The sequence below is a fragment of the Indicator indicator genome, chromosome 12 (genome assembly GCF_027791375.1).
Source record: "Indicator indicator isolate 239-I01 chromosome 12, UM_Iind_1.1, whole genome shotgun sequence".
Taxonomy (NCBI): domain Eukaryota; kingdom Metazoa; phylum Chordata; class Aves; order Piciformes; family Indicatoridae; genus Indicator; species Indicator indicator.
Window position 1 is genome coordinate 22,262,052 of NC_072021.1, and position 12,242 is coordinate 22,274,293.

At 43.8% G+C, this 12,242-nt stretch overlaps 1 protein-coding gene across 1 annotated transcript in view; it reads right to left on the minus strand.

Moving 5' to 3' along the window:
- The window catches only part of TSNARE1 (t-SNARE domain containing 1), a 204,374-nt gene that overhangs the window by 119,573 nt on the left and 72,559 nt on the right, over positions 1–12,242 (minus strand). The window contains exon 3 of the mRNA XM_054385404.1: positions 11,943–12,012. Within this exon, the coding sequence (XP_054241379.1) occupies positions 11,943–12,012 (70 nt within the window). The remainder of the gene's footprint in view (positions 1–11,942; positions 12,013–12,242) is intronic.

Here is a 12,242-nt window from a genome sequence, read left to right on the forward strand (position 1 = left end):
GGAGCTATGGGACAGCTGCCATCTGTAGTAAGGGGGTGCCTGGGTAAAAGGCACAGTCATCTACTCATCTGCTTAAAATTAATATTTCCTGCCCTATTTCAATCTTATCTATACAGGATAAAACTATTTTTCCTTTTTCTGGTTAATTCCTCATCGTCAGAAACCTTTTCTCTTGTCATCTCAGTCAGTTCTAGATTTAACCAGGATGCAAAGACCCTGTGGTCCCAGCACGCTGTGAAGTCATACTCAATAAAGAAGATTAACAACCATAATGCTGGTAAAAAAGGGTAAAAAAACCCAAAACAAAACAAAACAAATCATTGAAAAAGAAGGGGGAAAAAAAATGTGTGGCTTCTTTTTAATTAAAGTTCATTTGCTATTTGACTGAACCTTTCATACAAGATTGCTCCCCAACTTTGTGATCAATTCACTGTAAAGCCTTAAAAGTTCACAAGGCTTATTTTGTTCATCTGTAAAATGGAGAAATAAAACCAGGACCTAGATTTTCAGCATTCCTACTGAGGCTTTTAAAACGCCTGTTGCTATAGTACTGTGAAATCTTTTCATAAATGAGTCTGAAATATTATCAGCATTCCAAGAGGTAATTATAAAAGAAAAAAAAAAAAAAAGGGAGGAAATAAAAAAGGAAAAAAAAAAAGAAAAAAGGGAAATCACTACTTTTTTTTCCCTCTGTCCTTTACAGCCTTTAAACCTAGATTTGCAATTGAAGTGCAAACTGACCTTTATAAACTGTACAGCATCGCTAAAATTCATTATTCTTCAGGGCTTGGGGGAATTTGCCATGCTCAGCAATTCAATAATCTCCCTCTCTCACATTTACGTTCTTCAGACAATGTGACATAGCTGGAATTTCCCTCTACTCCAGATGCAAATCAAGTAGGAGAGGCTGAGGAGCTTTATCAACATTATAATCTAAATCTCCTGTCAACTTGCTGCTATAACCTGTTTTTTGGCAAATAACTCAGCTGTTTTGCCCACCTTCTCAAACATCTCAGCAGCTAATACCAACCCATAATAAATCCCATTTGCAATCTGCTAGCTCAGATGGTTAAATGGTCTACATACAGAAATGATCCATCAGCACCAGTTGAACCATCTGAGATGGTTTTATCTCTAACCTTGCTGTATAATAACACGACTGCAATCATGTGCAGTACCATAAACATGCAACAAAAATGTCAAGCATCAGACTTTGTTACTGGGTAATTACACTGAAAGGAAACAAGTGCACTTAGAGCTTCACATGGGGAAAACACTGCAGTCCTGCACAGAGGCTGGGAGCCCTCAAAGCATCCATTTCAAAAACCCTTTCAGTTCTTGGGAGCTCATCCACTGACAACAGTTTTAGCAGTCCCTGACCCACATCAGAACTGCTCTCTGTCATGACAATCCAAACTTCTGCTTTGTTCAGTTGTTTCACTATTATAGAACCATATAATTATAAAATCATTTGAGTAGGAAAAGACCTTTAAGATCATCAAGTCTAACCATTAACCCAGTGCTGCCAAGTCCACCACTACACCATGACCCTAAGCATCTTTTGGATACTTTTAGGGATGGTGATTCTATCATTTCCCTCTTCTAGTGTTTGACAACCCTTTGTATGAAGAATATTTTCCTAATGTCCAATCTAAACCTTCACTGAGGCAACCTGTGGTGATTTCCTCTCATCCTATCAGCTGTTACTTGAGAAGAGACTAACCCCAATCTTCCTCCTTTCCAGTATTTGGAGTGAGAGAGAGTCTCATTTTTAGGCTAAGCAACAGTTCCTTCAGACTTGTTCTCCAGGCCCTTCATCAACTTCATTGCTCTTCCCTGGACACAATCCAGCACCTCAATATCTTTCTTGTAGTGAGGGGCTCAAAACCAGCACAGTATTTAAGATGCAGCATCTACTTCTGCAGTGCAAGGCTGTCTTTTTGCTGTCACCTCCTTCCTTCCATGAGGGACAGATTCACCTCAGTCAGTGACACTAATTTAGATTCCCCCATCCTGCAGGCAGCATCATTTGTATTGATCAATCTTACAGCAACCTGTATCACCTCTTTCCTTCTACATCTTTGCTTAGTCATCTCAATCAGCTTCCTATGAAGCCCTACATAAAGCCATGCTCAAAAAGGCATCTAGAAATATTTTGACTCAGGGTTGGTACAAGTTTACTATAGAGAGCACAATCAGCTACATGCTATTTTTGGCCAGAAACAAAAGCTGCTGCTACTTCTTCTCCTGCTGTGTTTGTATTTCTCCTTGTCCCTGGTTTCACCTCCAAGAAGCAAGACTGGACTCAAGGCACAATCACCTCCTATCAAGGCAATAGATTTCTCCATTTTTCACCCAAATGGGAGGATATTATAATTTTAGCACCAACTAACAGGGTGTCAGACAAGACTCTAGCACACAGGGTTACTCTTTACTTCAGCTTGAGAGAAAGAAAAGGAGAAATACCATTGAAACAAATCACTTATTCAGTGCTCTACCTTTTGAATACTTTAACAAGTTTGCTTTCTTTGTCTGAACCTTTCTTTATGATGTTGTTGCCATGGGACCAAGTGGCTCAGCACTGGTGGTACTCAAAACACTCAAACCCTATTTAACTGTTTACTGGTGCAAAGTGCAGGGGATCACATGTACAATCTAAACGTTCTGAATTTATTTACTGCATTAAAATTCATAGAATAACTTTTAAAGGACGATGAAAATTCATCCTCATTTAGTTTGACCTCTGAAGACTTGTACTGGAGAACTAAGATTTTTTTTTCCCCCCTCATTATCTTAAATCTAGAAAGAAAATTCTCATTTTGTGACACTGCAATCTAGGAAAGAAGCATGACATCACTTGTTCATTATTCTGCAAGACTGAATGCATGAAGATCACAGGATGCAAGCAGGCAAGCTCTCTGTGTACAAATTGCATCTCTGTTTTGTGAACAGAGAGAATACAAGGAGACAGCAGTAGAAGATGTCCTGGTAAACATGTATAATCTCCTTGAGGTTTAACTTTCCTCAGAATAAAACACACATGTTTGTCAAACACTTAACCTTCAGCTTCATTACTCAAGAGGAGGTCACAGATCCATGGCTGATCACAAGCATTTTCTGGAATAAATCTGCTCAGTCACGTGCTAAATTCCAAAAGCTGTGACAGTGCTAATAACCAGTCAGTGCTGTATTAAAATCATCATTTCTCTCAGAGCAGTCCTCTCCTCTCCTCTCCTCTCCTCTCCTCTCCTCTCCTCTCCTCTCCTCTCCTCTCCTCTCCTCTCCTCTCCTCTCCTCTCCTCTCCTCTCCTCTCCTCTCCTCTCCTCTCCTCTCCTCTCCTCTCCTCTCCTCTCCTCTCCTCTCCTCTCCTCTCCTCTCCTCTCCTCTCCTCTCCTCTCCTCTCCTCTCCTCTCCTCTCCCCTCCCCTCCCCTCCCCCTCCCCTCCCCTCCCCTCCCCTCCCCTCTCCTCTCCTCTCCTCTCCTCTCCTCTCCTCTCCTCTCCTCTCCTCTCCTCTCCTCTCCTCTCCTCTCCTCTCCTCTCCCCTCCTCTCCTCCCCTCCCCTCCTCTCCCTCCTCTCCTCTCCCCTCCCCTCACCTCTCCCCTCCCCTCCCTTCCCCTCCCCTCCCTTCCCCTCCTCTCCTCTCCTCTCCTCTCCCCTCCCCTCCCCTCCCCTCCTCTCCCTCCTCTCCTCTCCCCTCCCCTCACCTCTCCCCTCCCCTCCCTTCCCCTCCCCTCCCTTCCCCTCCTCTCCTCTCCCCTCCCCTCCCCTTCCCTCCCCTCCCCTCCCCTCCTCTCCTCTCCCCTCCCCTCACCTCTCCCCTCCCCTCCCCTCCTCTCCTCTCCCCTCCCCTCCCCTCACCTCTCCCCTCCCCCCCTCTCCTCTCCTCTCCTCTCCTCTCCTCTCCTCTCCTCTCCTCTCCTCTCCTCTCCTCTCCTCTCCTCTCCTCTCCTCTCCTCTCCTCTCCTCTCCTCTCCTCTCCTCTCCTCTCCTCTCCTCTCCTCTCCCCTCCCCTCCCCTCTCCCCTCCCCTCCCCTCCCCTCCCTCCCCCCCTCTCCTCTCCTCTCCTCTCCTCTCCTCTCCTCTCCTCTCCTCTCCTCTCCTCTCCTCTCCTCTCCTCTCCTCTCCTCTCCTCTCCTCTCCTCTCCTCTCCTCTCCTCTCCTCTTTTCTCTTCTCTCTAGGTCTCTTCTGGAATTGTTTACTTCTTTTCCTCCAAGACGTTTTCCCAAAAAGACATCCTCACCTGGCTTATCTACCTCCACTTCAAACAAGGTATGGAAAGGTGTTTGAACCCATTTCTCTATGAAATGTCCTTCTGATCTCCCACTACTGCTCTGTGGAAGTGTTACTTGCCAAAAAACATCTCCTTGCTTGATCAAAACATCCGTTGTTCACATAAGTAACTCCAAGATTTGATTAACCCCTGCTGGTGCCTCCTGCAATGGGAAGATCATAGAATGCACTGGGTTGGAAGGGACCTATACAGGTCATCTAGTCCAAACCCCCTGCAGTAAGCAAGGGCATCCCCAACTAGATCAGGTTGCTCAGAGCCCCATTAAGCCTGACCTTGAATGTCTCCAGTGATGGGGCCTCCACCACCTCCCTGGGCAATCTTTCCAGTGTTCCACCACTCTCACTCATAGTAAAACAGTTTTTCCTAATGCTCAGTCTAGATCACCCCTTCTCTATTTTAAAACCATTGCCCCGTGTCCTGTTGCTTCATACCTTTGTCAACATCCCTCCCCAGCTTTCTGGTAGGCCCTTTCAGGTACCAGAAGGTGGATGATGTCTCTGCACAGAGGATTTATTATGGTCCTGACTGATCATGGGTTACAAAGACAAGCAGGGGACTGTAGCATCAGTCTTATGAGGAAAGATTGAGATACCTGGGGCTATTTAGTCTGGAGAAGAGAAGGCTGGGAGGGGACCTTTTCAACATCTACAAACATCTGGAGGGTGGCTGTAAAGAAGCTGGAGTCAGTCTCTTGTCAGTGATACCCAGTGACAGGATGAGGGGTGACTGATTTAAACTCAGTCACAGGAAATTCCATCTCAACATGAGAAAAAACTTTTTTTACTGTGAAGGTGACAGAGCCCCAGAACAGGCTGCCCAGAGTGGTTGTGAAGATCTTCTCTAGAGATCTGCAAAACCTGCCTGGATGTGTTCCTGTGTGACTCACCTTAAGTGGTCCTGCTTTGCAGGGGAGTTGGACTAAATGATCTCTGGAGATCACTTTCAACCCCTAGAATTCTGTGATTCTACAAACAAAACCAAAACAAACCAAAAGAATTAGCAAGCCAGAGTAACTTCTCCAGCAAGCAATGCCTCAGCAGATCCTTGTACTCTTCTCTTAGGTTGGACTCTAGCTTTTATCTTTCTTTTTTTTTTCCTCAATACCCAGAAAACCTTTCAGAAGATTGTAGTTGCTTCCACAGATAGCCTGTAGAAACATGAGTGAAAGGATCAGTCAAAGCCACAGATCACCACAAACGTCATTCTCTTTGGTGGGACTGCTGCTCCTGGCTTTATGGCCAGTGTAGGACACAGGGAATAAACAAGACTTTACAGAAAGCCAACAGAAGGGTTGCAATAAACATCAGCATGTCTGGATTTGCATGTCAGACCCCTGAAGGACTCCCTAGCAGAAAGGAAGCTCAGAGCTGACAACCACACGCTCCATGCCTTCACACATGAATTATTAAACAAACTTCATGCCACAAGTCCCTCCAGTCAATCAATACGAACCACATCTCTGAATGTATAACTGTGGGCACAAAATTTGTACCATAAACACCCAGCCATCCTGTTTCCCCTCCAGGAAGACTGTTTTGGTCTGAAACAGTTTACAAAACTTGTACTTACAAATCCAGAGGCAAGTCATCCCAGTCAGGACCTCAAGTCATTAGATAAATTTCCTGCCCATGGAGATTTCAAACCAAATAAAAAAAAATTATTTGCCCTCTGCAGGCAATGCTAACAGAATGAGAAGTTGTCTTTCACTTATCTCTAACTCTGTGGGAGGAAAGAGGAAAAATATTTGAAGTTGGTTTGTTTTTCAAGGTGAGGGAGGATAAAGTTTGCTCTGCTGACTGGAAATGCCAATCTTTAACCTAAGCAAACATCAGATTTCATTTGTAACACAGAAGAAGAGCAAAAGAAGTAAAGCCAAAATTGAAAATATAATACCTGTGGTAATAATAGGAGAGGAGAGCTGCCTATTGCCAAGGTCAGATGCATGAGAGTCAACAAGGCCAAATGCCTGGTCCTGCTCTTGGGTCACAACTCCATATTACGATGCAGGGCTGGGGAAGAATGGCTGGAAAGATGACCAGCAGAAAGCACCTGGGGGTTCTGGTTGAGAGCATGATGAACATGAGGCCAGTGTGTGATCAGGTGGCCAAGAAGGCCAAAAGCACCCTGGCCTGTATCAGGAATAGCGTGGACAGAAGGCATAGGGAAGTGATTGTACCCCTGTACATGTTACTCCTGAGGCCACACCTCAAAATTGGGTTCAGGTTTGGGGCTCTCACTACAAGAAAGATGTTGAGGAGCTGGAGCCTGTCCAAAGAAAGGAAACAAAGCCAGTGAAGGGTCTGGAGAATGAGTCTTCTGAGGAGTAGCTGAGGGAACTAGGATTTTTTAGTCTGGAGAAGAGAAGGATGAGGGGAGACCATCTAACTCTCTGCAGCTACCTGAAGGGAGGCTGTAGTGAGGTCAGCATTGGTCTGTTCTCCCTAGCATCAAATGACAGAACAAGAGGAAATGGCCTCAAGTTGCACCAGAGGAGCTTCAGATTGGATATTAGGAAAGAAATTCTTCACTGCAAGAGTGGTCAGGCATTGGAACAGGCTGCCCAGGAAGGTGGTGGAGTGACCACTCCTTGAAGGTGTTCAAAAACCACATCGATATGGCACTTCAGGACATGGTTTAGTAGGCATGGTGGTGGTAGGTTGATGGTTGGACTCAATGACCTTAGAGGTGTTTTCCAACCTTAATGGTTCTGTGATTCTCTATTTTTCAATGACCAAGATCAGAAACACCTTTGAAAACTTAGCAGGAGTACTGATGTTATCATGGTGGTCCAAAAGATGAAAAGGGAGGGAGTGGTTTATTTTATTTATTTATTCATCCTGCTGCTGCTCATTAAAAAAAAAAAAAAAAAAAAAAAAGAGAACATCAGCATGAGTTCAGCATTTCCCAGATAAATATCTTAGAATAAATTTATGAGAAGCATGACTGAGTCTTTTTATACACACAATATCCAGCTACAACTCTAGAAGTGCTACAAATAGAGTGTTTGCTGGAGGATGCAGTTGGCTTCCAAAATGGGAGCACACACTCTTCAAGCAAGGCACCAAACCAAAAGAGGTGCCTGGGGTGAGAAGAAGGCTTGTTTTCACAATATCTCATCACTGACAGAAGACAGCAATCATCTCTCTGTCTAAATGGCATAAAGAGCAGAGGGCATTCTTGCAGATCTTGTTTTCTTGGAGCGAATCTGCAAAGACCTGTGCTCACTCTGTGGTAACCAACTTCTCCTGTTCCTCAGCTCCCCTGCAGATGTATGTCATAGCCACTGTGTTTTAACCAGATGGACTTAAGGCTGATGGGCAGATCTGCAAACTGGAGATAGGAAGAAGAGTATCTGGGAAGGCTGGAGCTCCCATGCAACCCAGTTTTCACCTGCAGAGATACTAACAGTGAGTGAGTTCTCACGGTCTTGTTTCCATGACTGAGCATGACATTGAGGAGAGAACAGAAAGTGCAAGGTGAGACATGAAAGCATGAAAAAATTTCAAAAGCAGCAGTAACAGAGACCTTCAAGGAGAGACAGTTGGTAATCCCCCAGATGTCATCTTTCCTTACCCCATGCTTGCATATCCTGGAGCATCCATCACTTGCCACAAACTGATCATTGCTCTACCACTTCATGACTTAAATTTCACAACCTGCTTCCAAAGGCTTTCTTAATGTGGGAAGATGCTTGCCTGGGCCAAGGTTTCTGGCCCCCTCAGACCTCTGGCAAGGGCAATTTGGGAGGAAAACATTGAAAAGCAAAACTCCTCTGACAGATTGATTTGCAGTGACCATTAGAAACTGTTCAGGCATGTGAAGGGATACTCCAAGGACCTCTCTAAGCAGGGAAGGTGGTCAAAAGCAGATGAATTTATCATCACTGGAGAGTTTTGCAGTTCATCACCAGCTCTTGTAATTTATCACAGAGATGGCACATATCTGGAGCTCTGGGAATCTTAAGGGTAAGATCTGTCACATAAATACAGTTATTAATGCAGCAAGTGTATAATGCAGTTAAATGCAAATGTTGCAATCTGGCAACCCATTTTAACTTCCAAACCTAGGAGGTTTTTTTCATGTCAGAAATTGATGCCAGCAGTGATAAAAGGAGGATAGATAAAGTTAATCCAACTGCTTTGAGTTGAATAGGGAAGGTATTACTTTGAAGGGTTTAACATATTAACAGAATCAAAATGGCATTTCAAAATATTTATGGAAATCTCTTTTTTTTTTTCTATTTAAGCTTATACAAGCAGGATAACAAAACCATGTAAAATATTATTAAATCCTACCCTTAATTAAACATGCTGACACTTAAAAGCTTCTGTCTGATTTACTTAAAAAAAATCTTCTTTCAGTAAATTATGACTTTAACATCTCTTTCTGCTTTGAATGAATCTGCATTCCAGAGGAATTAAAACCTTTGTAAAACAAGCTTTTTAAAAAAAAAAGAAATTATTTTTTATAAGCTACACCTCTGACTTATCAAACAGAGGGGTAAGATAGGAAAAGAAAAAGGAAACAATACACACAAATGATCAAATGAACTGAGGAAAAAACCCTTTCTTGTTTTATGTCAGTTCAGAAAAGCTGAAGAGCATGGACTCATCCACCTCATCAGCAAGCTGGTGAGGCTTCTAGCTAGGAGGACAACCATTTGGCCTCCAAAAGATCATTTCAGTCCATTAGGGTGCAAATGTCCACATAAGACACACACAAAAAAGCATTAAGGGTTACTACACTTCTTAGTGCAGTATCACAGTCACAGAACGGTAGGGGCTGGAAGGTACTTCAGGTGATTCTCTAGCTCCAACCTCCTTGCTAAAGCAGTCACTCAGAGCAGGTTGCACAGGATTGTGTCCAGGTGAAAGTCTCCAGAGAAAGAGACTCCCCAACCTGGGCAGCCTGGTCCAGTGCTCTGGCATTCTCAAATGATAGAAATTTGCCCTTATGTTTAGGTGGAACTTTCTGTGTTCCAGTTTGTGGCCCCATCCTCTTGATGCTCACTCTTTAGATACTGATCAGCACCAAGAAATTTTCCCTCTCAGACTGCTCTTCTCCAGGCTAAACAGCACCATGCCTATCAGCCTTTCCGTCCCAGAGAGATGCTCCAATCTCAGCATCTTTACAGCTCTCTGCTGGACTCCCTCCACTAGTTCCTTCTGCATCTTCAACTGGGAAGCCCAGAACTGGACACAGTACTCCAGACATGGTCTCACTAGGACAGAGTAGAGGGGGAGGAGAACCTCCCTCCCTTGACCTGCTGGTCACACACTTCTTCATGCACCCCAGGGGACCATGGGCCTTCTTGGCCACAAGAGAACTCTGCTGGCTGTTGCTGAACTTGCTGTCCATCAGGGCTTCCAAATAATTCTCTGCAGAGTTGCTTTCCAGCAGGTCAAGCCCTAACCAGTACTGGTGCAGGGGGTTACTCCTCCCCACATGCAGGACCCTACACTTGCCCTTGTTGAACTTCATGAGGTTCACCTCTGCCTGACTCTCCTGCCTGTCCAGGTCTTGCTGAGTCTCAGGCAGCACAGCCTTGTGTTGTGTCAGCCACTCTTCCCAGTTTTGCATCAGGAGTAAACTTGCTCAAGGTACACTCCACCCCTTCCAACATCACTGTTTTCCTACTAGCCAAGGCTATAAATATACCAAATGTTCACTTGCTTCTCCCCAACCATCTTCCAAGTTAGAGGATGTTCAAGGAGAAACATGCATCAGCCTTTGAAGGAAATGGGTCAAATGGCAAAGGAGGAAGATTAAGCCATGATTTGCAGCTGGGAAAGCAGAAAATGTTGCCCTAGAGGTCTCACCTGAAGAGCTGACCCTCTGCTTGCTCCTGAACATAGAGATATATGCAGCACTGCCAGCTCTCATGATTCATGGCATACTGCTTTTTGCCGGCGCAGCTCTCATGAGAGACAGGCAGAGTAGAACACTCAAGGCTGCTGGCATACATCTGGAGATGAAATAGGGGACAACATGAAGGACACATCAGTGTTAGGACAGCATGAAAGAATGGAAGGATTGAGGAGGCCATGGCTGCTGGTCCTTCTCAGCTTGGCACCATGCAATGGTTCAGTCTGGAGATGCAACAAGTCAAATGGGAGAAATCAGAGAAAGACCTTCTGCTAGAGCCAGGGAAGAGGGCATAAATCAGAAGGGTGGAAGAAGATAGCTGAAGGAGTTCTGGGGCTCAAAACAAGGGCAGGGAAGCATAGATGAAATAAAAATAAGCTGCATTTAACTATCTGGACAATTAATGATAATTCCAAGATCCAAAATAAGTATTGCAATTAGTGCATTATGCATCTATTTATACAACTGCTCAGGAAAGAAGAAAATTATCTAGGTTTTTTTGTGTGTGCCTGTGTCTGATTCTTAAAAAAAAAAAAAAAAAAGCCACCATGGTTTAGGAGTGGAACACAACAGCTGCTCTGCATGAGGCTTCCCTGGGTTAAGGATCTCCAGCAGTTAAGGTGGTTTATGCTACAAATTATTTCGTCCATGTAAACATCTTTCCTGATGACATCGATCTTCACAGACTTGACTTTTTATTCTTACATCCTCTTCAGGCTCCTAAATTTAGCTTCAAATCTTCTGACTATTATTACTGTGACTATTTTTAACCCTCAAGTTTGCAAACCAGAGTATATGTGAACTAGGGCAGAGCTGATGCACTTGATGAAAGCAAACGGATTGGCGAGAGAAGGAGACAGACTGCAAACCAGCCTGAGAGTTTAGATAGCATTGAGAAGGTCAGTCAAGCCCATCAGGCAAATTACAGTGTGCAAAGCCAATATAAAGAAACAGAACCCAAATTCTCCCCCTTGTTCACAGCCGAATCTCAGCAGGACCCACAGTCATGTGCACAAAATCAGAGCTGCATCCCAAGTAACTTGATTTTTTCTGCTGTGTGCCAGCTGCAGTAAGGGAAGCAGCTTTAATAAATGGTGCAGCATTTTGGAAAAGACATTTTAAGTCTCTAATTAGCATGAGTACAATGAAAACTAACTGTGTGTGTTTGTCTGTGCATGGAGTTAGAAGAGGCAGTTTAATGAACTGCATCTATTGCAAGTGAAACTGAAGTTCTGTTTCCTCAGTATTGTGCTGTGTGATGCAGGTTTCAGTACCACAACACAGTTTTCCTCCTATAAAGTAGCTTCTTGCTCCTTCCCTCTATTTTTTTTGTTTGGTTGTTTGTTTGTTTTCTCTCTTGGGTTCATGCTCTTTGGCAAAGTGTGAGGCAGGAGGAGGGAAATAAAAAAAAGAAAAAGCTACACAAGCATCCTGCTCTGGCTTGACATTAAAAATAAATAAAAAAAAAAAAACAAAACCAACAATCCAGCAAAAAAATAACACCACATACACAACCCTCTCTCAACGTGGACCATTATTTTCTGTTATCTGCCCACCATTCACTGCCATCTGAAACCAGCACAAGCAAAGCCTTATGCAATCAATAGAAGTCCTACCATCATTAATCACCAACAGAAAGGAAAAAAAAAAAAACTAAGGAAGCCTGACAAAGAAAGTGTCCAGCTATAAAAAAAGGTCAGAAGAAAGGGTGAGGATAGAGGAGACAAAAAAATGAAAAGTCTGGTACAAAGAGAGACCTGCAGCAATTTAAAGCAAACTCACAGTCCATCCTGCAGCTCTTGAGTATCATTTGAGGTCCCCAGAGATCGAAGGCTTCGTTCCAGAGAGGTCACTGTCAACAGCAGAGAAAGAAAAAATAAAAAAGCAGTGCACAGTTTGCAGGGGAAAAAATACTGGATTTTCATTCAGGTTTTTGCCTTTTAATCTTATTTTATTTTACAAACAATATGAGACAGTAGTGTTTGGACAAGTAACTCCTGGGACAAAGGGAACAACATCTAGGGATAGCTATTACCCTAAGAAAGGTCAGCTGAGTTCCTTGGATGCATAAATGGTGAATCC